Source organism: Trichoderma breve, chromosome 5 (genome assembly GCF_028502605.1).
Source record: "Trichoderma breve strain T069 chromosome 5, whole genome shotgun sequence".
Lineage (NCBI taxonomy): Eukaryota > Fungi > Ascomycota > Sordariomycetes > Hypocreales > Hypocreaceae > Trichoderma > Trichoderma breve.
The window spans coordinates 2,693,523-2,720,484 of NC_079236.1; the positions used below are offsets into that span (position 1 = coordinate 2,693,523).

General features: G+C 52.3%; 9 protein-coding genes across 9 annotated transcripts; 4 read left to right on the forward strand and 5 right to left on the reverse strand.

The window, feature by feature from the left end:
• Window positions 1-307: 307 nt before the first annotated feature.
• T069G_08472 (RNA polymerase III subunit RPC82 domain-containing protein) lies at window positions 308-2,474 on the reverse strand (the record flags this gene model as incomplete). Its single annotated transcript, XM_056175682.1, has 6 exons — window positions 308-370; window positions 422-925; window positions 974-1,441; window positions 1,502-2,218; window positions 2,330-2,392; window positions 2,466-2,474. The coding sequence occupies 6 exons, from the start codon at window positions 2,472-2,474 to the stop codon at window positions 308-310; spliced, it is 1,824 nt and encodes a 607-aa protein (XP_056026631.1).
• A 618-nt stretch (window positions 2,475-3,092) lies between these two features.
• On the reverse strand, window positions 3,093-4,041 carry T069G_08473 (nifU-like domain-containing protein; the record flags this gene model as incomplete). The annotated part of the gene is made up of 2 exons (XM_056175683.1): window positions 3,093-3,212; window positions 3,280-4,041. The coding sequence occupies 2 exons, from the start codon at window positions 4,039-4,041 to the stop codon at window positions 3,093-3,095; spliced, it is 882 nt and encodes a 293-aa protein (XP_056026632.1).
• Window positions 4,042-4,317: 276 nt separating this feature from the next.
• Window positions 4,318-5,919, forward strand: T069G_08474 (insulinase (Peptidase family m16) domain-containing protein; the record flags this gene model as incomplete). The annotated part of the gene is made up of 4 exons (XM_056175684.1): window positions 4,318-4,569; window positions 4,640-4,814; window positions 4,894-5,738; window positions 5,824-5,919. 4 exons carry the CDS (start codon window positions 4,318-4,320, stop codon window positions 5,917-5,919), a joined length of 1,368 nt encoding a protein of 455 aa, XP_056026633.1.
• A 3,622-nt stretch (window positions 5,920-9,541) lies between these two features.
• Window positions 9,542-12,598, forward strand: T069G_08475 (uncharacterized protein; the record flags this gene model as incomplete). The annotated part of the gene is made up of 1 exon (XM_056175685.1): window positions 9,542-12,598. One exon carries the CDS (start codon window positions 9,542-9,544, stop codon window positions 12,596-12,598), a length of 3,057 nt encoding a protein of 1,018 aa, XP_056026634.1.
• A 1,005-nt stretch (window positions 12,599-13,603) lies between these two features.
• On the forward strand, window positions 13,604-16,678 carry T069G_08476 (uncharacterized protein; the record flags this gene model as incomplete). The annotated part of the gene is made up of 8 exons (XM_056175686.1): window positions 13,604-14,350; window positions 14,423-14,618; window positions 14,664-14,746; window positions 14,831-14,869; window positions 14,945-14,986; window positions 15,047-15,363; window positions 15,439-15,682; window positions 15,740-16,678. 8 exons carry the CDS (start codon window positions 13,604-13,606, stop codon window positions 16,676-16,678), a joined length of 2,607 nt encoding a protein of 868 aa, XP_056026635.1.
• Window positions 16,679-17,244: 566 nt separating this feature from the next.
• Window positions 17,245-18,803, reverse strand: T069G_08477 (PIGA (GPI anchor biosynthesis) domain-containing protein; the record flags this gene model as incomplete). Its single annotated transcript, XM_056175687.1, has 5 exons — window positions 17,245-17,374; window positions 17,429-17,524; window positions 17,582-18,133; window positions 18,179-18,262; window positions 18,322-18,803. The coding sequence occupies 5 exons, from the start codon at window positions 18,801-18,803 to the stop codon at window positions 17,245-17,247; spliced, it is 1,344 nt and encodes a 447-aa protein (XP_056026636.1).
• A 584-nt stretch (window positions 18,804-19,387) lies between these two features.
• On the forward strand, window positions 19,388-22,117 carry T069G_08478 (DEAD/DEAH box helicase domain-containing protein; the record flags this gene model as incomplete). Its single annotated transcript, XM_056175688.1, has 3 exons — window positions 19,388-19,498; window positions 19,586-20,900; window positions 20,958-22,117. 3 exons carry the CDS (start codon window positions 19,388-19,390, stop codon window positions 22,115-22,117), a joined length of 2,586 nt encoding a protein of 861 aa, XP_056026637.1.
• Window positions 22,118-22,267: 150 nt separating this feature from the next.
• On the reverse strand, window positions 22,268-23,304 carry T069G_08479 (uncharacterized protein; the record flags this gene model as incomplete). Its single annotated transcript, XM_056175689.1, has 4 exons — window positions 22,268-22,537; window positions 22,597-23,098; window positions 23,170-23,198; window positions 23,272-23,304. 4 exons carry the CDS (start codon window positions 23,302-23,304, stop codon window positions 22,268-22,270), a joined length of 834 nt encoding a protein of 277 aa, XP_056026638.1.
• A 1,436-nt stretch (window positions 23,305-24,740) lies between these two features.
• Window positions 24,741-26,366, reverse strand: T069G_08480 (aldehyde dehydrogenase family domain-containing protein; the record flags this gene model as incomplete). Its single annotated transcript, XM_056175690.1, has 3 exons — window positions 24,741-25,769; window positions 25,835-26,234; window positions 26,302-26,366. 3 exons carry the CDS (start codon window positions 26,364-26,366, stop codon window positions 24,741-24,743), a joined length of 1,494 nt encoding a protein of 497 aa, XP_056026639.1.
• Between the last annotated feature and the right edge of the window lie 596 nt (window positions 26,367-26,962).

A 26,962-nucleotide genomic window follows, 5' to 3' on the forward strand; every position in this document is an offset into this window, starting at 1 on the left:
CGCGGCTTTATAGCCGAAACAGCAGACGGCAGGATGCTCATGAAAACGACAATTAGTACGTAGTGGATTGAAGAGGCACTTCTCAATAACTAACGATCCGGCTCAGGCTCCGTGGTAATTTCTCTTTTGAAAAGAAAAGGCAGTTTAACAAACACACTGTTGATATAGGTCTTCTGCTAGCATTCCCACTTTAAACAGCAGCTTAGATACAAGACATATGTTCGCTTTACTTGTAGGCATGAATGAAAATGACAGTCTAGAGCAGCAGTCACAGAAGATGGAATTCAATTATATTGGTACAATGCCTTTAGTATTCCCGGAATATCGACACCATCTCGTCCAGTCTCATAACTTGTCCAAGAAGCTTATTCTGTTCCTCCAAATGCCTGTTATACTTGTTGTAATGCTCCGCCGTCATCACCTCTTCCTCCTTTCCCATGACGTCCTTTCTCTCGACAAAGGACAGAATGTTCCGCTCCCTGTGTCTCTCCACCTGCAGTGTCTGCAGAGCGCGAACCATTGCCTTGTACAAGTCATCCAGGATCTGCGCCTGGCTTCGTTCCCGGTCAAAGAACCAGAAAAAGAGCGTCCTGTTGGCCACTCTTGTGTTGTCCTTGGGGACTTCTTGCACGTCTACCAGACCAGCCATCTGCATGGCAAGCATCTTGGCCTGCACGTCCGTCTTCTTCATCAGCGCCGCAGAAGGCAGCATCTTTTCATCCAGTTTGCCTTTTTCTCGGAGGATGCGGGTAAGGCGGAGTCCATGTCTGCCAAAGGATTGCTCGATGGAGGCATCTAGTTCCGTCTCTCGAAGGCGCTCCATAACCTGGTCGAAGTCCACTGTCCATTGCCCGCGGCCTTGTGTTCCGCAGTGGCGAACGAAGCGGTGCTTGCTTTCTGCTAGTAATAGGAGATGCGCGCGCATCTGGTCTAGACGATTATCCGTCGATGTCGCTGCATCGTCAAACGTCACCTTGGTTGGTCGGGCTCCATTGGTCTTGGATGCCGATCGAGATCTTCTGGAAAAGCTCCCCTTTGTGCCCATGTCGTCCGAATCATCGCTGTCAAATGGCCCTGATGGGTCTTCATCCGAGTCATCATTAATCATGTCGTTGCCGGCGGGCGCGGTTTTGATCTTCTCTGCACTCTGATAATCTATCTTATCTTTAGGGGCCTTCCCTATGCCTGCTGTGACGTTGACCGACTCGTCAAGATGCTCGTAGACGTCCATCGTCGTAGCTGTCGCTTGTTGAGCAATTGAGTCTTCCCCCAGGAAAGGGTCTGCCCGGCACCTGGATACATCCATGGTAAGCAGGCCTAGCAGCGTGCGATATACCTCGCCGGTGACCTCTCCTAGAGTGTCCTTGGCGAAGCTGGCTAGACGATGGCTACGCAGCTCAACTAGACATTTGTCATAATTTACCCTGACGACCACGTTTGGCTGGGGAGTTCAGTTAGACGAATGTACTCGCAACATGGGGGAGCAGGGAGGAAATCTTACATTAAGAGGTGGCATATCGTCTTCCATCGCTCTATCCTCCTCTCCCAATCCATTCCCGAGCTTTCTTCGCTTGGTTACGGGTCCACCAAACTGGTCAAGCTGCCTCTTCAGAGCTTTGGGTTGATCTTTAAACGCTCGGTATTGCTCCATAATCTGCCTTTGCTGATCAATTTTCGTCTTGGTTGCCTTTTCGCCAGGGGCCGTCTTGGTGACCTCCGCTTCAATTTCGTGGTAAACATCGCTTGGATTACGGAAAGACTGCGGCCTAACCGTCTCAATGATTTCGCATCGAATCAAGTGGCTCAGCACATTGTGAAGTTCGGCTTCGGACTCAATTAGACCAGAGTCAGCTCCATTCACACCATTGCCGTTTGCGTGCCCGTTTGATCTTGGAGCTCGGGAAACATATGCGTGAGTCAGCTCGGCGATCCTTGCATATCCAAGAAGCAGAAGAGTCTGCACGAGGTCGCGCTCTGCCTTTCCGTATTGGCTCTCAATCATCTCCAAGATCTTGCCAGATCGAACTAGATTATAGCATGCGCCGGGATTGGCTTCATAGGTAGTGCGCTTGGTGTCGGCATCGGTGTGGTGGTATAACAGATTCTGCTGGATCAAGACGCCCAGACCATTGCGAATTTGGCGGGGGCCCAGCTGCGTGTAGAGCCCAAGCTGTGTGATGGTTGATCGGCCTTTTGTGAAGAGTGCGGCGAGGATTCGCTGCAACAATGCCAAACCAAACAGAGTCAGCCTTTATCAAACATTGGAGCGCAGAGCGCGCTGGTCCTCGTATCGTATGACGGCGCCAATGGATGAAGAGATGGAACGTACCGAAGGAAGTTCGCCATAGAGATCATTGACTAGGAGAGCGCAAAGCTCCGCCGCATGTTTAGTCTGTATATGTCGCTGGAGTTAGCCTGTTTCCTCCTCCCATCTCGGTTCAATGCAAACGGCGAGTGTGACTAACGACGAACATTGCTTGCTCCTAGAGATCCTCTCACTATCTCTAGAGCTGCCACAGGTGCTACCTCGGAGTCATTGACTTGTGCCGCAACAAATCCAGATTCCTCGTGCACCGATAGGGCTGGAAAGGCGTTGGGAGAAAGTCGCAGCGTTGGTCGGGTCAAAGTGAAGATGAAGCGGAAAAAAAAGTTGACGGTTCAGTGATGTGTTTTGCGAGCTGCGGAATGGGCCGCCAATTTTTTTGCGGGCAAGTGGTGAGCCAAAAAGGAAGGTGGGGCACGCGCAGAGCGTAAGGCAGCAGGTACCTTTGCCTGTGGTGGCAGACGGTTTGGCAGCTGCAGGTACTTTAAGCCTTGTCTTTGGTTGGAGATTTTGGAACCTCCAATTATATCATCTTGATTTCCAAGTTGATACACCATGAATGCGTCATACATGCGCATCAGAAAATAAATTACAGGTAAATATGGGTTAGAATTCAGGGATTGTGACTACAATGATTTTACAAATTCTGTATGCGTATTCCTAGGTGTATGGGGGTGAGGGTATCGTTTTACTTTACTTGCGTTTCTACATGTCATGCCTCCTAACGTACAGACTGCCTTACAGACAGAACACCAATCTGAGCCAGGCTTCATGATGCCTCGGCTGCCTTCTGCTGCTGCTTCAGCTTCTCCTCAAATTTGGCAAACTCTTGCAGAGAAATCTCCTCTTCCTCATCCAGAATCTGCTTTACTCCCTGGACTTCTTCAATCTATGCGATAGGAGAACCCGACGGTCAGTGAACAATTGTTTGGTAACAGCAACTTGATAAGACTCACATAATGCATCAACATGCCCTCAATGCCATTCTTCAATGTCACTGTACTTGAGTCGCATGTCCGGCAAGCTCCGCGAAGCTTTAGCAGCACCTGGCCATCCTCGAAGCCGCGGAATTCAATGTCACCACCGTCCTCCTGGATGGCTGGGCGGATTCTCGTTTCCAGCAGCTCCTTGATCATGCCCACAACCTCACTGTCGTTTTCGTTGTAGGCCAGACTGTCTTCTTCCACAGCCGCGGATTCATCCCCCTTGCGCTCCGCGACATTGACTATGGTCTCGCCGGAAGTGATAGCCTCGGTTATGAGAGCAAAGATTTCGGGGCGCACATGAGCCCAGTTGGCATCTCCAGCCTTGGTAACAGTGATAAAGTCGGCTCCGTAGAAGACTGAGGTTATGCCGTCAATGTTCATGAGCTTCGCAGCCAAGGGCGAGGGATGCGGCGGAGAAATCGTAGCTCGCGGGTTTAGATACTCTATAAACGGGGTGCTCATGTCTGGCGGGATGATGCGGTGATTCGGTAGGAATTTGAGGGCATCCGGGTTGGGTGTGTTTTCAGTCTGGATGAAGATTGTCCGTACACCGCTCGGGATAGGGCGCTGTGTCTTCCTTGCGTGAGGCCGTGATGCGGCAATGACTGGGATCCGCATGCCGGTGCTGAGATGCCGCTGAGAGGCTACTGCGATTCGACATGCCGGCAATGGCCTTGAGATTGCAGCGGCGACGAATCGCGACGCTGCTCTGTGCATATTTAGCGATGCCATGGTATAATTTCCCCTTGACAGGACAAGACAAAGAGAAAAGAAGAAAAAAAAAGGAAAAGAAAAAGACGGCAAGCTACTGATTACAAACCGACGTCAAGAGGCAACTTTGGAGCGCAAAGATGGATATCCGCGGCGCATCACGTGACCGAGCCAACCTCTCCCGGCTGCCGAAAATTAGACGGATAGCTGCACGACGAGGCACTTCTTTTTCGGCGATCCATTGCTCCATCACGACGCCTCAAGGACCGTCAATTGACTACGCCATCACCCTCGACCATGATTTCGAGATCGGCTCTCTCTCGAAGCGTGCAACAGGCCGCCCGCCGGTCAGGCGCCGTGCCTCGCCGCGGCTATGCTGCTGCCGCTGCCCCAACCGCATCGTACGAGACTGCCGATGTCAGTGGGCTGAAGATTGCCTCCAAGGATGCCCACGGACCGACCACGACGCTGGCGGTTGTGGCCAAGGCCGGAACTCGTTACCAGCCTCTGCCCGGACTGACCTATGGCCTGGAGCAGTTTGCCTTCAAGGTAAGGGCGCATTCTGCTATTTTTTTGAGCCTTGTTGGCGTAGCTTGAGCTAATTTTATATCGGCTCTAGACCACCCAGCGACGATCTGCCCTGCGCATTGCCCGCGAGTCTGAGCTTCTCGGAGGCCAATTGACTGCCTCTCACACCCGTGAGGCCCTTGTCATCGAGGCCAGCTTCCTGCGCGATGATCTGCCCTACTTCGCCGAGCTCCTGGCCGAGGTTGTGTCCCAGACCAAGTACACCAGTAAGAGATGGCCGGATCGCAAAATCTAGAAAAAGCTGATTCTTCACGACGGAGGCTAAAAAATTTGTCTTTCATATAGCCCACGAGTTCCACGAGGAGATTGAACGAGTCCTGCCCTACAAGAAGGCCGCTGTCAACGCCGACGTTGCCGGCCTCGCTCTGGACAACGCTCACGCTGTGGCCTTCCACTCTGGTCTCGGTGCCGCCCTGAACCCCTCCACCACTGCTCCCTTCCAGAAGTACGTCAACGAGGAGTACGTTGCCAGCTTCGCCGACGTCGTCTACTCCAAGCCCAACATTGCCGTTGTCGCCGACGGTGCTGGCTCGCAGGCCCTGTCCAAGTGGGTTGACCAGTTCTTTAAGGGCGTTCCTGCTACCGCCAGCAGCGGACAGACCCTCAAGACCGAGGCCTCCAAGTACTTTGGTGGTGAGCAGCGAACCAGCCACACCTCTGGCAACGCCGTTGTGATTGCCTTCCCCGGATCCGACGCCGCTGGCTCCAAGCCCGAGATCGAGGTTCTGGCTACCCTTCTCGGTGGTCAGTCCACCATCAAGTGGGCCCCTGGCTTCAGCCTCCTGTCCAAGGCCACTGCCGGAACTCCTGGTCTCTCCATTGTCTCTTCCAACCAGGCCTACTCCGACGCTGGTCTCTTGACCGTCCAGCTGTCCGGTGCCGCCGCCTCTGTTCGCAAGGCTGCTGAGGAGACCGTCAAGGCCCTGAAGGCCATCGCCGCTGGCACCGTCAGCAAGGAGGACGTGGCCAAGGCTGTCGCCAACGCCAAGTTCAACCTGCTCGAGAAGGCCGGCACTCGTGGCTCCAGCGTTCTGCTGGCCGGCACCGGTCTCGTCCACAACGGCAAGGTCCAGGACCTCGTTGCCCTGACCAAGTCTCTCGACGCTGTCACTGCCGATAAGCTGAAGACGGTGAGTAACTTATTGTTCCCCCTCCTTTCTTCTCCCCCAACCGACTTTTTGAGCTATGCTGACATCTCTTTTTTCTCTCAATTAGACCGCCAAGGCTCTCCTTGACGGAAAGGCGACAGTCTCCACCGTTGGTGACTTGTTTGTGCTGCCTTATGCTGAGGAGCTGGGTCTACGGGTATAGAGGGGGAATTAAGGCGTAAAAAGCTTGTACAACAGTCAGAGTCATCTAGATGTGGGGGAGGGGCTAAAGTCATGGTGTTGGTTGTGAAAAAGGCCATTTGTATTAAATCCCCTTTTGTTCACTGAAAGCGCGTCTGTCCCATCTTGACCCTTGAATTGTCGCCAACCCCATATAATGGCTTAGGGAGAACGGAAAAGGAAAAAAAAAGACGATATGATTTTATTGTATTGTGGTCTATGTGGTGTTGGGTTGTATGATGGGCTTGCTGGATGGGGACGATGAGCAACGAGAGGGCGAACGGCGAAGTGTTTCGGATACAGCTGTATGATGCTGAGATTGTGAAGATGATGTGACGATGTGATTGTCTTGAGATGGATACCGGCAACGTAATTATTTCCCCCAGGGTTGGCATTGAGCTTGCTAAGGAGCATTGACACTGGCAAGTGAAGGTCAGAAAAAGCGAGACCGCAAAATGTATACATACATACATTCAGTAATATAGGCACCTAACCAACTCGTAAAAGGCCTATTCAGCCAGCACCCGAATTTAATTATATAGATATAGTAGCGGTTGTTAGAAAAATGTAGACATAGTAGCAGTTACTAGAGAAATATAGACTATAGTAGGAAAATGTAGATATAGTAGGGAAATGTAGATATAGCAGCTACTCCTCTTGTAGGCGTATAGTTCAACTCGTGGGTGTTCGAAATCTTCCCGGTCTCGGGTTTTCTGTCCTCCACTTGACTGGAGATGATAGGTATGCGTAATTGTCATGTGGTTTTGTTGACTTTGCTTCTAAATGAACCAACATATGTGCATTATTTGTAAGCCATTGAGGACCCATTGACCTATATTCGATGTAACGCGGCGCCCATGGCAGTCATCGCGTCGGTTCATGTTGCCATCCAACCTCATGCTCCGTGAGGCCATCCATGCAATGTAGAATGAAAGCCACGTTACTCTACTCACCACAGCGACTACCATTGTAAGCAACCAGGTCATGCAACGAGGCTTGAAGAGAAAGGTAATGTTTTTTTGGTGATAAAGAGCGAGACATGGAGATGTAGCAATGGGTGTTTGGATTTCAGGTGACTGGGGAGGATTGAGGATTACTAGATGGGCAGGGGAGATAGAAGACTAGAGAGGAGGCTGAAACAGGGAATGAGAAATAGAGGAGGGGTTTGATAATGTCTTGAAGGAGCATAAATATTCCGTCAATGTGTTAGGGTCACAATGTGCGATGCCCGTGTGTCGATTTCTACATTTCCTAGTGTGCTGGATGTTGATGTTGTTTATGCGTATATCTACTTTGGTAGCTTCATGCCGTTTAGATGCAGGTGGTGCGTCCGTGTCATGCACCTTTTAAGACACTGCTGTCCGACTGCCTGGATCCTGCAAGGGGGCTCTTCCGCCATTGTATCTCTTTGAGATTGATCTCTCTTTGGCGGGATCTTTTGATAGATCCGCGTGTTTATATCCTGAAGCGGTGTCATGGTTAGCGATTGCTGCTTGGCGTAAGAGACATGTCAACTGGAGGTGAGAAACACGGAGTTCTGTGGCGCATATCCATGTGTGTGCTGGGAAAGGGAAGAAATTAATGCTCGTAAGTCGAGAGGCGTGATGAGATTTGGTGCATGGGCGATGGCTGGAAAAAAAAGGGGCAGGGGAATGGGAAAAAGGCAATTGAAGTGCTATGGACTATCGGATTTTGAAAGGTGACGGCGCAATAAACTAGCGTGGGTGCGGACATGAAGGATGCTGATCTGTATGATATGGCATGGAGAGAGATTCCCATTGTATGAGATGAGGCCGCCATATAATACTGTAGATGCTCAATTGGTGTAAGTCGATGCGAAAGACAAGACGCCAACCACTGGCTTTGGCACGAGCGGGTTTATTGGCCCCGTGATTGCAAGATTGACCAGGCATTGTTAGATGCAATTGTCGAGACAAGGATGCACTTAATCTCCGCTGGATAAGACATGCAGCAGCAATAATAAAGTGAGGCTGGTGGACAGGGCCCGTCGTCATTTTACTTTTGTCCTTGTGCGGCTGGGCGAATGACGCGCTCTCGTTTCTTTTGACCCGGCGAACCCCGGGGCCCTGTTGAGATGCTGCCGCATGGGAAACGGGGGGCGGAATCACGCAAACGACATTGGCTGTGGGAACTGGAGGCGCCACGATGGTGGTATCCAACGAGATTAGGCTGTTGTCTGGAGAGATTTGGCGGGATGGTTTGGTGATGATGATATTCACGGTGTTTGTATATTGGGCAGAGTACATACATGTACTGTACTTGGACGGGGTGATTCAGAGCTTGCAGAACTGAGGTGTCTCTTCACTTGATTGGGCAAATAGGGTAATACATGTACTCACTAGTACATTCATACAAATGAGCTTGAAATTTGGAGCTACAAAATATGTACACGCCCGTTCAATCTCATTTAACATTCCATCATTGCCCTCCAGCATCAACAATTCCCGTCACCACTGGCCCTTGCCGCAAAAGGGAACAAACCATCTATCCATGCCCCGTTAGCGCCTCGCCCATCTCCTTTTTCGGTGTCCCAGCAACAGGGGTCTTTCTTCTTGGGCTTTTGGGTCTCTTGGGCGCCATTTGCATGTCTTTGACGGCCGCCTGCGATAGGGCAGCCTCTCGTCCAGCCACTCCACCCTGCCTGAGCTCGGGTTCTCTAGCGGGCTGTTCAGCGCTTCCAGCGCTCCAGCCTTCTGCTATAACTGGCAGCTCTCCTGATTGTCTGGAGACCCCTTGCACGTTTCTAAGCGGTGCTCCACAGGCCCCCCGGGAACCATCGAAGTAGCGGCAGCTTGTCTCCAAAACTCTTCCACTCTCGTAGCGCATTTTGCAGCGCTGGAGCCGCTGGAGCCTGCCGACCTGCATCATCGGAACTCAATTTTTTTTTCTTTTCACCGGTTTCTTTTTTTTTCTGCTTTTCTTTTTGTGGCTGCACTGCAGTGGCGCCGGTAAGAGGCGCTCCTGCTTGGGAACCGACCGGTAGCACGGGAACCAAAAAAAGTCTCAGCACGGGCAAATCCAGGTGCTCGTCCTCGTACATGCAGAGACCGGTGTCGAAATCTCAGCTCGACCGCCCAGATCTTACTTGTACATGCCGCTGCCCCCGACTCGCCGAGGCTTCCCATTTTGCATTCCATTTGCATTTGCCCTTTTCTGGCGATGCTTCTTTGCTCTCTATCTTCTCTTCATAGTCGCTGTGAGTAAACCCTAGCCATGAGCTGTGCTGTGCTGTGCTGTGCGTTGCCCCGCTAGATGCAGCATGCGCTGACCCCCAATGGATGTTGATAGCTTTCACCATCTTGACCAAGCAGCTGTCACTGGGCAGAACTTGAGCATCAGACAACTGCAACGTCATTCCATTTCTATTTCTTATTTGTCCTACCCGATCTAGCAATTCGCTTTGCCCAACGACTCCAACGCATCGCCGGCCCAACATAACGCTCATCTTTGCTTCCATTGACTCTGCTTTTCTTGTCGTTTTCTTCTTCTCATCGTTCTTCTCCTTCCCCCAATCTCAATGATCACTCGACGACGACTTGTTACCTCCTAAACATCGTCCTCGTCTTACTGTCCATGGCGGCGAGATGACGGCGACTCCCTCCAGCAACCGACTGAAGCTTACCCCCTCCAATTCACCTTTTCTCACCACCCGACGCCCGAGGTCTCCGCTGCGTGGTCGACCCGTGTTCGAATCCCGCCTTTCGCTCAAGAGAGTTGTCGGGACAACATGCCGCTCACCCACCGCCTTTGATGCCGTCGGCACCACCTTTGCCTACACGGCTGGCGGTGCTGTCGTGGTTGTTCATGTCGACGCCGACCAGTACACCCAGCGATTCTACCGAGCTCGCCCCAATGTTGCGTCCCTCTACGCCGCTTCCCAGAACGGACCATCTGCACCGACGACAACGACAACGGCCCCAAAGGCCAATGACAGCCGGAACCGTGTTGCTGCCGGCTATCGAGACTCTCACAGTGCGCCAGATTGGGCAGATGGTTCGATATCTAGGACATGGACCAGCCGCGAGCGTATCAAGGCGGCTACTTGCCTCAGTCTAAGTCCAGATGGCAAGTACTTGGCCGTGGGTGAGACAGGATATTCACCTCGAGTCTTGATTTTCAGCCTCCAGGATGCATCCTCCGATATTCCTCTAGTGTCAATTAGTGAGCATGCATTTGGCGTCAACGCAGTGGCATGGTCCGAGGATTCCAAGTATCTCGCCTCCCTCGGAGCCGCAAACGACGGCTATCTGTATGTCTGGAAAGTAGACCCTCGTAATGGCCAGACCAAACTCTTTCAGCAAAATAGGTGCACATCCTACGTCAAAGATATGGTGTGGCTGGGAAACTCACTCATCACTCTCGGCATCCGGCATATCAAGATGTGGAAGATTGATGAAAACGCTGGCATCTCTCCAACAAAGCCAAAGTTTGCCTCGGATCACCCTCCATTGTCGCCGACGTCTCAAAAGACATTGCCTGGCCGAAACATTATTCTAGGAGGCCTTCTGGAAGCTACTTTTAGCTGCGCAGCTGTCGACGGTAGCAGGTTCATCATTTGCACGGAGGCAGGCGATGTGTGCATTTTAGACGGCGACGATAAGCAGACGAAAGTTGTCTGCATTCTCAACCTGGAATTCTCTATATCAACCATTCAAATTCGAGGCAATGTCGCGTATGTTGGCGGCAAAGGCGGCGATTTCACAAAACTCGATGTCGTGAGACTGATGCACGGGAGCAAGGACTGTATTATTGGCACGTCACAATCCTCGACTGGATTAGTGGCCTTGGGCTTCATGATGAACAACTCAGTCACTATTGATGCCAAAGGATCGATTGATATCTGGGATTTGGACTACGTACCGGGTCAAACGGCCGAGCCGTCGTCACACATTCATATCCCAGGCCATGGAGAGCCAGTGGCCGGAATTTGTCCCATGGACAGGTTAAATGAGATGCAGGCGGCTTTTTTGACCTGGTCGTCCTCCGGCATGGTGACTTTTTGGGACTTGGCCGGTAAGATCAAAGCATCCATCAGCGTTCCGCTGGAAGGTCTGAGTGTGCCGGATGCCACGCCGGAGCCGCCGAATCAATTGACTTGTGTCAAAATCTCAAAGAGTGGGCGTCTCTTGGTCACGGCTGACCGCCTTGGAGTATTGAGAGTTACGGATACAGTCACAGAGGAGTGTCTGCTCGATACTAAAGCTCACTCAGCTGATTGTACATCCATCAGCCTGTATGAAGATGGAGAGAAATTCCTTATGGCTTGTTGTGGTAGGGACCGCACTGCACAGCTATTTCACCGTGCTTCAGCTAGCGGCAATATCGAGCATTTTCAAACCATTGAGTTTGCCGCCAGGGTTGTTCAAGTTCTCATCTCATCGGATGACAAGGTAATCACTTGTTCGTGGGACCGAATCATGCATATTCACGATATAGTTACCAAAGAAGGGGACCCCGACGCAATAGCTGCCATCCCTTCAAAGGTCGTCTCTCTCAAAGCTTCGCCCACTTCCATGACTGTGAGCTTGGATAGTCGGACAGTGTTCGTTTCTATGCTAGACCGATCTGTCTGCCAGTACGATATCTTGACGGGACGGCCGATCAACTGTTTCAAGTGTATGGATGAGAGCAGCATAGAATCCGCGGTTCTCGAATCCATATCCATTGAACAGGGTTCGCCCAGAGACTCTGATTTTCTATTGGCCGCCTCCAATACCGACAAATCCATCCGGCTCTACGACTCTATTTCTGGGAGCTTTTTGGACCGAGAATGGGGCCATACCGAAGCCATCAATGGCGTGTGCTTTGTTGAAGACAGCGATGAGAGCAGACGTGTTGTGAGCGTTGCGGCTGACGGGACGATCATGATTTGGTCCCTCGATGTTCATGAGCGGATGAAAAGTAGAGAGCCGTCACCTTCGAGAGACGCCACCTCGGGCAGGCCACCCTTGCGAAAAGTCTTGTCAAAAGCTGAATTGGCCGAGTTCCAACGCCCGCGAGAAGGATCGACAGGACAACGTTCCTCGCCGCCGCCGCCATTGCAGATCCGAACGGTACGGAAGCGCAATTCTCGACTCGATCTCTCTTCCAACACCCCCGGCGCTAGGACACCCTCTGGGACTTTACGGATTAGCCCTGGCGCCAGCAGGGCCTTGGACGACACGCCTTCGCGCCGAAGGGGCATTGATCATACTAGCAGCCCTCCGCTCAGCCCAAGGGCCAGGCTCTCTCGCAGGCCATCACTTCCGGCCCTCGGCCATGCAGCGCGCAAGAAAACTTCAACCCCCAACCTTCGTGGAAACACATCTTTGACGGCGGCGACGGAACAAACCTGTCGTACTTTGAGGGCATACAGGAAGAAGCTCTCGTCAGCAGAGCCTATCAATCCAGATGCTCTCGGCGAACTGGATCAGGAATTGCGGTTCACCGCGGCCGCGCTGGGCGACCGCGCAATCAGGAGCAGAGCGATGAACGAAACGGTCCTGAGCGGCCTCTTGGATCAATACTCGGAAAGACTCGTCACCTTATTAGACGAGAAGTTGCGCCTCACCAGCCAACCGATAGAACAAGACACTGAAGTGTCAAGCGTGGATCGTCGCGGTAGCACGGACGAAACCTCAAGCACAACATCATCAAGATGACGCCCTTTTTTCATTATATCTTGTTTGTCACTAAACCATACCATACCATAATTTTGTTTTCTTTTGTACCAAGTGCGGTCAATCACTACAGGGACGGAACAGCCCACAGAATGGCGTTTGGGATTTCATATATTATCAGGGGGAAGCTCTAGAAATGAGCTTGCCAGGGAGAGGCGGACTGTGCTTCAGACATGGGGTTCTGCTTTTTACAGCGCTGATATGATACCACGGGAGAATTGGAGTTTAAGGCTGGTAAATCAGATGCATTTCTGTATCTTACACGGGCTGATTGGCCATGGGAGAGTGGCGGTGGCATGAATTCCTTTACATACTAGTTTCAAGAGCAGAGGCCATAAAAGGGCCATTAATCAGGGCAGCTCCGCGCGCGTGCGTGTGTCGACATGATTCTAAATATTCATACTGATGATTCACAAAGCAATTCCCGTTGTGTCTGAAGAGAAATTCGATGGTTGATGCCTATTCGCTGCAGCTGATGCTGGCTTGGCTTTTCTGGATATCACGTGACGTGGCCGCGATCGAAGCTTTGTCCCCTGCATTTCTCCGCTGTTGCAATCTCGTTTCCTTTCATCTCCAAAAAATTATCCACGACGAACTTTCGCAGCCTCGCAAAAAAGCACATCCTCCGTCACGTGATTCCGGAACAACTCGGTCGCGAACGACAAAAAAAAGTTTACAATACGCGGTTGAACGAAGATCGTAGCGCATTGAAACGAACCAGGCCGTGTCGGAGCAGCCACGTCGGGTCAGATGAGAAAAGGACGTTGAAGCCACCGCCTGAAGGGACTGGAATCTGGATCCACGGCTGCCTGTACGTTTTATCATCACTTGCTTCATCCCCCCCTGCCATTGTTCGTAATGACGTAGATGAGATGTGTCCTAACCATCGTGTTTCGCTTCGTCTCTGATTAGATCGTGGCGCCCATATATCCTGTTGCGACGAAGCGTGACGGCCCCCTCGATAGCCGGCGAGGCGGACCTTGGGGCATGAATCAACCGGCCGCATACACGCCCCTCGAGTCGCTGTTCCTGTTCCAGTCGCTGCTTTCCCACGGAGTCGACAGCGGGGCGTTTGCGCGCATCTCGGAGCTGCTCAAGGGGAATGCGCTCATCAAGAGCGGCGACACTTATGATGCTGCGCGTCTAGCCCCGGAGGCGCTGCAGCAGCTCTTTCTGCGGCTGCTGCGAGATGAGCTCAAGGGCGATGCGGAGCGCGCTGAAGGAGGGGCGGCGGCAGGCGGCGATGGACTGGGATCGCCTGGGTCGCGTAAGAGGAAGCTGGGGAGCCCTCCGTTGCCGACACTCAAGGAGATCTACGAGAATATCGACCGCATCCCAGCCATAGTCAATCGATTGTACGCACGGTACCGAGAACACACGGTCGGACTGATTCGCGAGGACGAACGCAGGTTTGCAACACTTCAGAGGGAGATTCAATTGTTGGAGCGGAGCGAAAAGGAGAGACTTGCCAAGGTGGCAGCGAGCCAGAATGTCACGCCGACTCTGGCCCCACGAGATCCAAGGGCAGCGGCGGCGACAACGACAACACCGACATCGACAGTACCGATTCCATCGCCGATGCCCCCTTCGAATGGAACTACCCCTTCTCCAGCAAAAACACCAGCAGCCCCGGCAGGCATCAGAAAGGGACCGACTCCCAATACGCCTGTCCCACCGCCGAAGCCCCCGATATCTGGCGTTGCAGCGCCCAAGGTCACGTTGCCTACTCAATTGGTACCTGCAACACCACCGCCTCGACAGGGTGTCTCGCCAAAGCCACCAAATGGAACTTCTTCTGTGCTTCAGGCGCCGGCTGGAATTCCCACGCCACAGCCAACCTCCCAGGTGTTGCAACCACCGACGCAGCAACCGCCGAAACAGATTCTTTCTCCCCGACCAGAAGCTGCTGGTCCGCAGCCCCCAACCGCTCCAGGAGCAGCCCCTGCTCAGGCTGGGTCGCTGAAGTGGGAGAAGCCTTATCAACCTCCGCAAACAACGCCCGGTCTCCCAGCCGAGCAATTCTCGCCACCGATCCTCTCTTCTCCAGGCAATGCAGCTCTTCAGAAGGCGCCGCCACCACAACAACAGCAGCAACCTCCACCGTCGCAGCAACAATGGCAACGACAGCCAGTATCTCATCCACAACATCCACAACAGCAGCATATTCAGTATCCTCCACAACCGCCACACGGACAAGCGGCACATTCACCACAGCCGCAACCGCAACCGCAGCCGCAACAGCAACAGCAACAGGCTCGACCACCTGCGGCAAAACCTGTCCTGGTTCCTCCACAACCTGCTGGCCAACTGGCTCCCCCTGCCCTACAGCCAGGACCTCCTCGTCCAACCGGGCCAGGGGCTACACAGCAGGTTCGCCCTCCAACAGCACCCCAAGCCCTCACAGGCCGTCCTATACAACCTCAACAACAGCCCCAACTTCATCCTCAGCAGCAGCAAGCGCAACAGGGTCAACAAACTACTCCCCAGCACCAGCATATTCAGAGGGCGGTACAGGCCCAGCCATCCTTATTGGCTCAGAAATTCCAGCATATACCGAGAATCCAGACTCCCCGGGCAATTGCCTCCGCAACTCCTGCCAAAACATCACCTTCGATAACCGCTGCTGGATCTCCCATTCCCAACAAGGGGACCCCTGGAGCTGTCGCAACGCAGCGATGGCAACCAGGTGCTCCTTCAGCGCAACAAGGAGCCAGGGCGATGCCCTCTGCTTCTCCTACGGCCAAACCGTATGTTGCCCAACCTCCACGTCCTGCTATTCCAGAGCATATGATTCGGCAGGCGGCTACTCCAGGGCCTGCCAGGCGTCTTAGTCCGGCGTCTCCTGCGCCACGGACTCCAGCACCGTCTAGTCCCGTCTCTCTTAAACGTGGATTTGGAACGAAATGGGCATCTCACTCGACACCATCCACTCCTGGTCCGATAACATCGGAACCGGAGAGCCCGGCCTACGAACCCGTTAGCCCTCCGTTGCCGAGGCCCGCCGTCGCAAAGGATCTTGCAGTCAAGGCTGTCCCTAAGCTGGCTGCCTCGAAACCTACTGCTAAAGTCGAAGCAACACCTCCAGCAAAAGCACCTCGAGGTCGACCACCCCGTTCGGTGCAGAGAAGTCGTGGCCCGAGCGCAACGCCGTCTGCCACGGGCACCAGAAGAAGCCAGTCTGTGATATCCCAAACAGATGAGCTCTCACTAGATCATTCCGTAACCAAGGTAAAGAAGGAGGTTGCTACGCCGCGGCTTCGAGAAGAAACCGGCGATACAACTGCGGATGAGAGCATGCCAGGACGTGGCCTCATGGCCACACCCAGTAGTATGACCCGTGCACCCAAGCGGAAGCGGCAGGATACTCCTACTGACCTTCAAGGCCCTCCAACGCATGTCTTGTGGACGCGAGGATTCACAAAGGTGTCCTCGTCAGCCCTCGACCAGATATCGAGCCATCGCGACGCCAACATGTTTGCGACAGCGCTGCGAGAAAAGGACGCGCCGAATTATAGGCAGATCGTACTGCAACCGCAAGACATTACCTCTATCCGCTCTGCCATCAAGGCAGGTAACAAAGCGGCGCTTCAGGCGGCAGCTAATCTGCCGGGTGGCGATCCGGGCACGGCAAGCGTTTGGCTTCCCATCTCCGACGATCTCGTTCCTCCGAGAGGTATCATCAACAGCGCTCACCTCGAGCGTGAGCTGGTGCACATGTTCTGCAATGCAATCATGTACAACCCCGATCCCGATCGTGGTCCCGGACCGGCGTTTATGAGAAGGTCCCAAAGCGATGAGGAAGAAGTTGTTGGCTATCGACTCGACGAGAACGGAGTGGTTAAGAACACGCAGAGCATGTTTCTCGAGGTTGAGAAGTTATTGGGCGATTTGCGCGCGGCCGAAAAGGACAGGGGTATTCCACCGATATCCACGACGAGGCAAGGAAGTGTAGCCACACCGGCGGAAGACACCGCTGAGGAGGAAGACGAGCTTGCTGGCGATGGGGACTCGGCTTCGGCTTCGGGGACGGCTAAGAGGAGACGTATCAGTACTAGGAGTTAGAAACAGCCTGTGCTTATGAAAATGCTGGGTGAGAAACCTCGTGGGAGGGGCGTGCGGAGTCCGAGGGTCTTAAGAGGCTCCAAGTTATCGAAATAGCTGGTGGAAGGAAAGGGTATTAGCGGGTAAAGGGTAGCGGCGGAACTGGGGGTTTTTGATGCTTTTGCGATGGCTTTTGAGTTGTGTATAGCGCCTTTTTTGTTAGAGTTGCAAAGTTCAGAGAGTAATTATTAGCTTCTATTAGCTTTTAACTCGAAATGCGAGCCGAGGCCGCCAGTTATTGCAACTGGGGCTGGATAATGTCTTAACGTTTGGGCGAAGCCTTTTTTGATGCTTTGGGTTACGTGACACATGCGGCGGCTAAGGCTTGTTTATAGTTCATAAACGATTAGGTGAATGTTGGTATAAGATTCTATAAATCCAATCTACTTTCGTGGTAACATTGCGCTATTCGCTCTGAATTATCATAAGAGGAGAGACTGCTGTGACTCTTTCACACACTCTCATATAAAGAAACTTTCAAAACAAGCTTCCGATAAGCTGTCTCTTGAAACAACAATCTATAACCTTCACCGATCCAACTTGGGAACTCTAATTGATGAAGTTGATCGATTGCTCAGAGCAATCTTCATTGAATCCTGCGCCTTGTCCTTTGCAGGCGACTTCCGCGGCCAATCTGGACAAACATCGATATTCTCCCTCGGAAACCACCACTCAAGAAACAAGAAGAACAAGTAATCCACAACAACGCACAGACAAAACAACTTACCAGCCCAGATGCCGCAACCATAATACCGCTTCAACCGATCAATGAGCGCAAAGTCTCGTATGCGGCTCCCGTTGTAGCCACTAGTATCGAACCCGTAAAACTCCTCCTCGCTGATGGTGCCGCAGATGCCGTCGTACACGCGCTCGGTGCGCATGGCAACGTTGGACCACGAGTACATCTTCTTGACCTCGTCGTGGAACTTTTCAGTGCGAATCTTTCCCGCCCGCATCGCGGTGATGGCCTTGCCCGTGGCGGCCACGATGTCGTCCTCTTCGGGCTTTGCAAAGGTCGTCATGTGTGATGGGAGGACTTCGGGGATGCCGCCGACTTGGGTGCACACGACGTACAGCCCGCACGAGGCAGCTTCGACGATGACGGTGCCAAAGGCTTCGGTGAGGGAAGGGTGAAGGTATATGTGGCCTCGGGTCATGACGTCGCGCACATCCTCGTGGCGGATGGAGCCGAGCATCTCGACGCGGTCTTGTAGCACGTTGGTCTCAATCATTTGCTCCAGGTCAATAGCCTTGGGGCCTGAGCCGGCGATGATGAATCGGGTGTTGGGGTGGTTCTCCAGGATACGGGGGATGGCAGCGGTTAGAAGGTCTGTGCCTTTGTTGTAGAAAAGACGGGAGATGACGACGATGGTAATCATGTCGTCGGGGCCGAGAAGGCGAGGGGATGGCTCGGACCTGAAGCCGACTCCCTGTTCTGACGGCGCTGGATAGTCGCGAGGCCGAAAGTTTTCGCCCACGACGGCATTGGGAATGACTGATACCATGAGAGGGTCCAGTGATGCACGAAGCACAGTATTCTCCTTGCTAAGAGTTGATTAGATTTGAAGAGGCTTAATCATGGGAGAATCCGTCGTTTTACATACCAGGTGTGGCTCACGCATATGCTATGATCCACGTCGCTGAGAATAAACTTGAGCAGCTTGTTTGTCAAGATACTGGCAGCATCCGCGAACCCAAAGAGCGAATGATCGGTAAACACAGTCCTCAGACCCATGGTTCTTGCATGCAAGATGCCTTCGTGGCAGAGCGAACTCAGACTGCCGTGGCCATGGACAATTTCAATCTGCTCACGGATGCAGATGTTTCGTAGAATGGGGAAAAAGGAGAAGACGGTAGGAAAGGTGGCCTGTCGGTAGATGACCAAAAACGGCACATGGTAGACCTTGAGGCCGTTGTTGAGATAGCGAACTCCCTTGCGGTCATCGTGGGCGTGCGTGATGATGATGACCTTGTGGCCTCTGTCGATGAGTTTGCTCGAGAGTTGGTATATGTGAGACTCGACGCCGCCGGGCTGGGGGAAGAAGAAGTCGCTAACCATAGCGATGTTGTAGGTTTTGCGCGCCATCTTGTAGTTGGTAAATTATGGAATATGAGCCCTGGATGCTGGATTTCGTGATCATGGATCTTTGCGATTGTGAGAGCGACTGATGCTGAGACGGAGGGTGAGATACAGCATGTGAGCGTCGTCACCACTCGCTGACTTGTTCTTCTTCTTCCGCCAAGGTGCTATCCGCTCTTCCTCATTCTATCATCTCATCTCAGCTGGCCCCATAGCATTCGATTCCGCATTCGATTCCTCTTGAATTCCTGCAGAAATTATATAGGAGGTTTCTATAAGGCAGATGTAATTTAAGAGCTTCAGTTATAGACTCACTCCCGAGCTCCAATTGGATACGTCTCCATTGATGACGCTAAGCCCGTCGATAAGCTTGGCGGTGAGGGGCGGCAAAACGCCGATAACAGCTCCGTTGCCAAATTTTTGGACGAGCTACTGCGCGGGTCGCAGATCTGCATCGCATTGACTTGGACAGTGGCAGAAAAAAGTTGTCGGCGCAGCGCATTTGATTTCAACCCCGAATTTCCGGGGTCAATTTACCTTTTTATTGAATTGTCTCGATTTAGGTCTTTTTATATTATCAAAAATCCAAAATGTATGCAAGATATATCCCTCCAGCTGGAGGGCAGGCGCCTTCGAAAGCCAGCAGAGATTCTTCCGTCGCGAAACAATCGCCTGCACCATCATCAGCACCTGCAGCGTCCGTAGCGACGAATGGTGATGGACTCTCTTACTCTCGTTATATCCCTGGCGCCAAAACCCAAAAACAGACTGAATTGCCGTCAATTCAGCGTTTCGAAGAGGAGACGGACTCTCCAAAGCCAAAGAGAAAGCGAAGCGATGGGGAGCCACCACTGGAATCTCAGAAAAAGAAGCCGAGGAAATCTAAGAGACGAACGAGAGATATCGAATCAGAGGATGAATCAGAAGATGAATCAGAAGAAGATTCAGAGCTAGAAGAGGCCGAGACCAAGACGAAGCGTGGTTCCAAGCGCGAAGTGCAGAAAGAGAATGAGCCAAAACAAGAACCAGAAGAGGAGGAGACAAAATCAAGAAAGAGCAGGAAATCAGAAAAACAGAGTGATGATTTGAAATTGAACAAGGAAGAAAAGAAGAAGAAGAAAGACAAGAAAAGAAGCGAAACATCCGACCATGGGGATGAAGACGACGAACAGAGGCCTGAGCAGGTTGATGTTGACGAAGCGAGTCCCAGCGCCCAGGATGCTGAGATGGTAGATGCGGAACCCCCTGCGGAGGACGAATTGGAAGCTCCCGAATCCGATGAGAAGCAGGTGAAGAAGGCTAAACGGGAAAAGAAGAAGAAATCCCAGGATGCCGACATGGACGATGCTCCAGCGGAAGATGAAGAAGACAAGCGACACAAGGCCGTCTTTGAACGAAAAGCCAAATCACTCAAGTATGCCGAAATCATCAAAGAGCAAGGCATCGTGGAGGAGCCAGAGGAGCCAACCGAGCTGCACGGCTTGGAGCCTCTCCCGCAGCCTGCACGCACCGCGCCAAGCACGGAAAAGCCGACATACGAGACTCTTCCTCCATGGCTCTCGGCGCCCATTCGTGTCTCGGTGGATACTAGGACTCCCTTTACAGATCTAGGTATTCTCCCAAAGGCAGCGCGGGTACTGGAACAAAAAGGCTACACAGAAGCTTTTGCCGTTCAGACAGCAGCTCTGCCGTTATTACTCCCTACAAACAAACAGCAGCCGGGCGATCTTCTTGTCTCGGCGGCGACTGGATCTGGAAAAACACTAGCCTACGCTCTACCGATTGTGAGAGATCTGAGCAATAGCGTTGTTACAAGATTACGTGCGCTCGTCGTGCTCCCCACCAGAGAACTCGTCAAGCAAGCCCAAGAAGTCTTTGAGCTGTGCGCAAAGGCCTACGAGGGAGAAGACAGAAAGAGGGTGCGGGTTGGAATCGCCATTGGTAACCAGTCACTGGCCTCTGAACAGGATCTTCTCGTGAGCAAGGAGACGCGATACGACCCGGAAGCATATAAGCAGCTGGAACAAGAAGCGTTATATCGAACCTCGAGTTCCCACAGCGAAGACGATCTCGACGACTTCCTTACCGGCCCCAATACCCAACGTGCCAACCCTCGCATCGGCCCCTGGCAAGGCCAAGTTATTGATTTCTATTCCAAAGTTGACGTCCTCATCTGCACCCCCGGCCGTCTCGTCGAGCACCTCGACCAGACGCCCGGCTTCTCCCTGTCCTACATCCGCTGGCTCGTCGTCGACGAGGCCGACAAGCTGCTCGCGCAAAGCTTCCAAGGATGGCTAGACGTTGTCCTAGATAAGTTCAAGACGAGCCAGTTTGGCGCTCGGGACTTTCCCGACATGCCGTACTCGGGCGTCCGCAAGATTCTTCTTAGTGCCACCCTGACGAGGGATCTAAGTCTTTTGAATCAGCTCGCTCTGCGCAGACCCAAGTTGATTGTCCTGGAGAGCGGCAAGGATGTTCAGGTTGCAGAGCACTCGCTGCCAGAATCTTTGAAAGAATATGCCGTGAGGGTTCACGATGCAAACCTCAAGCCGTTGTATCTACTTGATCTCCTACGAAGCCCACATATGGCCATTAACGACGACGCGAAGAATGTGGATCTTGGCACAGAAGCAGAAGCACAGTCCAATTCAAGCTCAGAGACTAGCTCAGACGACACAAGTTCGGATTCCGATTCCGACTCTGATTCTGACACTAGTTCAGACTCAGATACAAGTTCAGATTCGGATTCGGATTCAGACGCAGAATCAAACGCCCGCAACAAGAAAGCAGACTCCAAGCCTTCCAAATCACATCTCCCCAGATCATTAATCTTCACAAAGTCCAACGAAGCTGCCCTGCGCTTATCCCGGCTGCTCATCCTCCTCGACAAGTCCCTCGCTACACAAATCGGCACTCTCACATCCACCACGCCAACCAGCATCCGTCGCAAGACTCTGCGAGCCTTCACCACTCCTTCTTCCCCTCTCCGTCTCATTATTGCATCTGATCTTGTGGCACGTGGTATCGATATTCCAAAGCTGCCGCACGTCATCAACTATGACTTGCCGCCAAGCGTAGCTAGTTACGTCCATCGTGTGGGCCGTACTGCTCGAGCTGGTCGATCTGGATGTGCCTGGACGCTTGTGGGAGACGGGGAGAGTGGTTGGTTCTGGGGTAAGATTGGTAAGAGTGCTGCTGTGAAGAGATCACAAAAGGTGGCTAGGGTTATGATTGAGGAGATGAATCAAGAGAGAATAGAAGAATATGAGAGTGCGCTAGAGAAGCTAGGCAAGGAGGCACTCGAGTCACGGAAGAGATAGAAAGTAGACCGATAGATAAAACATTGTTAATACCAAGCAAGATCCATCAACTTTTTAAGAAATTTCCCTTTTCGGTTCATGTTGTAGTGATTATGTTACCCATTTCTGTGGTGAATGACTCTCGTCAAGGATGGCCCATTCAAACCCAGCTCAGCTGTCTCTCCAGTGGTTTTCCTCATGGTGAATCGGAGACGGCTCAACCCTCGGCCTGTTTTCCGCTTCAGCAGAAGGCAAGCTCTGGTATCCTCGCGACCGAGAAGAGTCGTCCTGTCGCTCGACGACCTCTTCGTCTGCGTCAGTGACGTCTTCCAACAGCGCGCGTCTTTCACCCTCAACACCACGCCGCTGTCGGTGCCAAGCAATAGGGCGCCATGAGTTCCACCAGTTGGTACCTTCTCTAGTCATGAGAAGGCTCAAAATCTATTCAGACAGAATTTGTTAGTGTGAAATTGAGTGAATCGGTTGTAGGAAGATCTCACCTGTAGTAATCCCACTGCAATGACGACTCCGAAATCAGCTCCCGTGCTGCTCCGAAGCGCCGCCGTCCATGGACCTCTGCATGACTTATCCCGTCCATACATCGTAGAGCAAGTAGTATCAGGTTTGATGAAAGGATAAGGCATGTGTCGGACAGTGTTTAGACCGCAGCAATTCAAGGTGTCCTGGATTAAACGGATCGACTCCCCATCATGAGCCTGAAACATGCTCTTCCATCGATTCTCCATCACGCAATCCACCGTCGTCGAAGGTATCACATCCTCAAAGAGCAACGTTGCAAGGATCGTTGTGACAAGGCCCTGCAGGGTTTGTAGGATCGTAGGACTAAGTCGATGCAGAGGATGTGACGAATTGCGTGCGGAGTGTAAAAGCGTTGGATAGATATACGAGTTGAGAAAGGAGACGATGGGAAGAAGAATGGTGAGGATGGTTATGGCGGGGCTGACGGGGAGAGACAGATGGGCGCTGTGGAAGTGAACGACGCTGTTCGAGGGGATCGTGTAAGTAGAAGTAATGATATATCAGAATGGATGGCTTTTGGTGGTTCGACTTACGCTGCGACGCCAAACAGCACGGCGCTGCCCTGGAAGAGAAGCGCATTAGCGATTGAAGATGTAAAAGACACGAGAAGTGTCCAATATTCAATTCTTTCTTACCAGCATGAATGCGAGACCCAAGCCGAGTCCCATTGTCGTCGGCGTATCGTATCGTATACTCGACACCTGTTGTGTTATATTCTCCGTAGCGTAGCGCAACTACAATCTGCTGCACCTTTTCGATATCCGTAACAAAAGAAACCCACAGTTAGCAAAGACGCAGCAAGAAAAAAGAGACACAAATCAATGACAGAAGAACTTGAAGAGAAGTAAGAAAGCAAGAAAGGGTTGAGATGTGACCTGATTTCCCCCTCCCTCGTTTTACGTTTTATGTCACGACAGTGGCGCTGCCCAATTGGGCGAATGTTGCAGTTGGACGCGGGAGGCCGACCAAAAGTACAGTGACTTGGCGGTTGGGTGTTGCGTCACCAACAGTGCATGCAGCATAAAGTTGCAGTACAAGGTGCATGGTGAGGAAAAAGGTGATGAATCAGTTTATCCAGAGTAACCTGTGCACAATGCAATCAATTCGGCTCGGTTCATCCTTGCTGCCTGTTCAATGCAACGGAGCAGGTGATGCAACACTACAGAAGCTGCTTGGAGTGACATGGTGACGCTATCGTGCTGTTTAGGAGATGGATAACTACCTACTAGGTACTGAAGCACATCTTACTATAAGATGACATTACGGAGTAGTAGGCAGCTATAGGTAGTACAAGACTATAATACCACTGGATTTCCTATCAATGCTGACGGAAAGGGCATTGTAGTGCTGTTGATACGTCTCAACCCAGGAAATAAATTCTGGAATACCAGGTATCATTGAAGTTGTACCACCTGAGCAGGCAACCACCACATCAATAGGATAACAACAGAATCAGTACTAACAATATCCAACAGCGCACCAGCTTTCTCCTTAATAAGAGCGCTTAGATATAGAGGTAGATATGACAGGTACGAGAAGATTAACCATCTTCATCATTTCAATCGGATAGTCCATCTCACGTAGCATACTATACCTAAGAAGGGCACGATATCCTCAAGATCTTATTAACCATCACCCATGTAGTAGAGCTCCAACACATATGCATTCGACCCATTAGCCATCTGTCCGCGGATATTTATTTCCATCATTGCAGTATACCAAGTAGCTCATACTTTCGGATAATACACTACTATAGTGGTCCATACCCTTTAACGTCCGTCCCGCATCAGCATTTACCGCATTCGAACAAGCAGACAGAGGCCATCACACCAAATCATCTCCAGCTGACCAAAGCGTCGCAAAACAACCGACGGCTAATTTGATCCATCTCCACTAGTCTAATTCCTGACATCAACTTCACTTGACTTCACTTCATCTCATCGTACGCTGGCTCAACTTGTGGGTGTCATACAATTTCATTTCAGAGCTACATCAGGCTACATAACAGAAAATAAAAGATACCCTGCCCAGTACTCATACTAATCGTGACAAGTTGATTCTCCTTTTTTTGTATACTTTATATAGTTTTTTTACTTTTTGTAACTTAGAACAGGGCGCCTCCCAGACGGATGGCAACCGACTTGTTCTGAGTGTAGTTGGCCAGCGCGGCCTCACCGAGCTCACGGCCGATACCAGACTCCTTGTAGCCACCGAAGGGCATCTGGTGGTGCAGCAAGTTGTAGCAGTTGACCCAGACGGTACCAGCCTGGATTTCATTGGAGACACGGATGGCGGTGTTGAGGTCTCTGGTGTGGACGGCAGCGGCAAGACCGTAGTTGGAGTCGTTGCCCATCTGGATGACCTCCTCCTCATCCTTGAACTTGGCAATGGCGGCGACGGGGCCGAAAATCTCCTCGCGCATAATCTTCATGTCGGCGGTGACGTTGCTGAAGACGGTGGGCTGGATGAAGTAGCCCTTCTCACCATGACGCTCACCACCAATCTCGACTGTGGCGCCCTCCTCCTTTCCGGACTGGATGTAGCCCATGATGCGGTCGAACTGCAGCTGGCTGACCTGGGGTCCCTGGAAGGTCTCGTGGTGGAATGGGTCGCCGACCTTGTTGGCCAGGGCGCGCTTCTTGAAGGCCTCGAGGAACTTGTCGTAGATGCCCTCCTGGACAAAGATACGGGTACCGGCGCAGCAAGTCTGGCCGTGGTTGAAGTAGATGCCAAAGTTGACCCATGAGATGGCCTGCTCAATGTCGGCATCGTTGAAGACAATGTTGGGGGACTTGCCACCCAGCTCAAGGGTGACCTTCTTCAGGTTGGAGGCGGCGGCAGCCTTCATGATTTGGCGGCCAACGACGGTTGAGCCGGTGAAGGCGACCTTGTCAATGTCCATGTGAGAAGAGATGGCGGCACCGGCAGTCTTGCCGAAACCAGAGATCAGGTTGAAAACTCCGGGGGGGAAACCAGCCTCCTTGACGAGGTTGGCGAAGACGAGGGCTGACAGGGGGGTCTGCTCAGCGGTCTTCATGACGATGGTGTTACCAGTGGCCAGGGCAGGGCCAATCTTCCATGCAAGCATGAGAAGGGGGAAGTTCCAGGGAATGATCTGACCGCAAACACCAAGCTGTACAAAGATTGTAGTTAGCAATCATGCTCTCCAGGAGACGATTGGCTTCGCTTGTGACTTACAGGCTCGTGGCGAGTGTAGTTGAACATGTCGGGGGCAATGTCAAGGGTCTTTCCCTCAATCTTGTCGGCCCAGCCACCGTAGTAGCGGATGCATCCAACAACAGCGCCGACATCACCTCGGGCCATGGTGATGGACTTGCCGTTGTCCAAAGACTCGACAGCGGCGAGAAGGTCGAGGTTCTTCTCGGCGAGATCGGCGAGCTTGAGCATCAGGCGGCCACGCTCACCGGGAGCAATCTTTCTCCATGTTGTGTTGAAAGCCTTGCGGGCAGCGGCAACGGCCAGATCGACATCCTTCTCGGTACCTTCGCAGACAGAGGTGATGACCTCCTCGGTGGCGGGGTTGACGACCTCAAACTTCTTCTTGTCGACACCCTCAACCCACTCGTTGTTAATGAACCTTGAAGCCAAGTGTTAGTTTGTGTTTATATCAAAGCAGAGGAGTGAACCGAGGGACGAGGACTCACAGGCCAATGGGTTGTGAGTAGGGGCCCGTGATGGGAGTGTTGAGCTCAACGGTCAAAGGAGCCATGGTGAAGGATTTATGATAAGTCGAAAGGGGTATAAGAGTATAGGATTGCTAGTTCTGCTTCTATGAGAGAAGGAAAAAGAAAAAAAAGTAAAAAGACGAGAGGGGCAGGAGGGGTATTTATGACGAAAGAGGATTGTACTGATAGAGGAATGCAGGAGAGAAAAAGCAAACAATCCAGATGGGGACAGCTATGCCATTTTATGTAAAACGCAACGCCTGTATCCGCGCAGCGCAGTTCCAGTTCCCATTATTAAGGAGCTTCTTTGCTCCGTTCTTTGCCTCCGTCTTGACGCGCGTGGAGCGGGGGCGAGCTTCAACAAGAGCAGACGCTACCCCAACCATGCAACTGTACGAGTCGAGTATCTATGGGGACAAGATGGAGACGCCCTCGGCAAGGGGGAGCAAGGCCTCGAGACCCCCATCCCACTTTCTTCGCCTCTAGCTTCAGGCGAGGCAGCACCTTGGGAGATGGATTGACAACCCACAGCACTCCGTACAGTATACGTGGACATGCTGGGACTGTCGCCGACTGCCCAAGAGCAGAGTAGCTCTCCGGCCAAAGAGCAGTCCGTCTATACACAGCACCGGCCGGAACG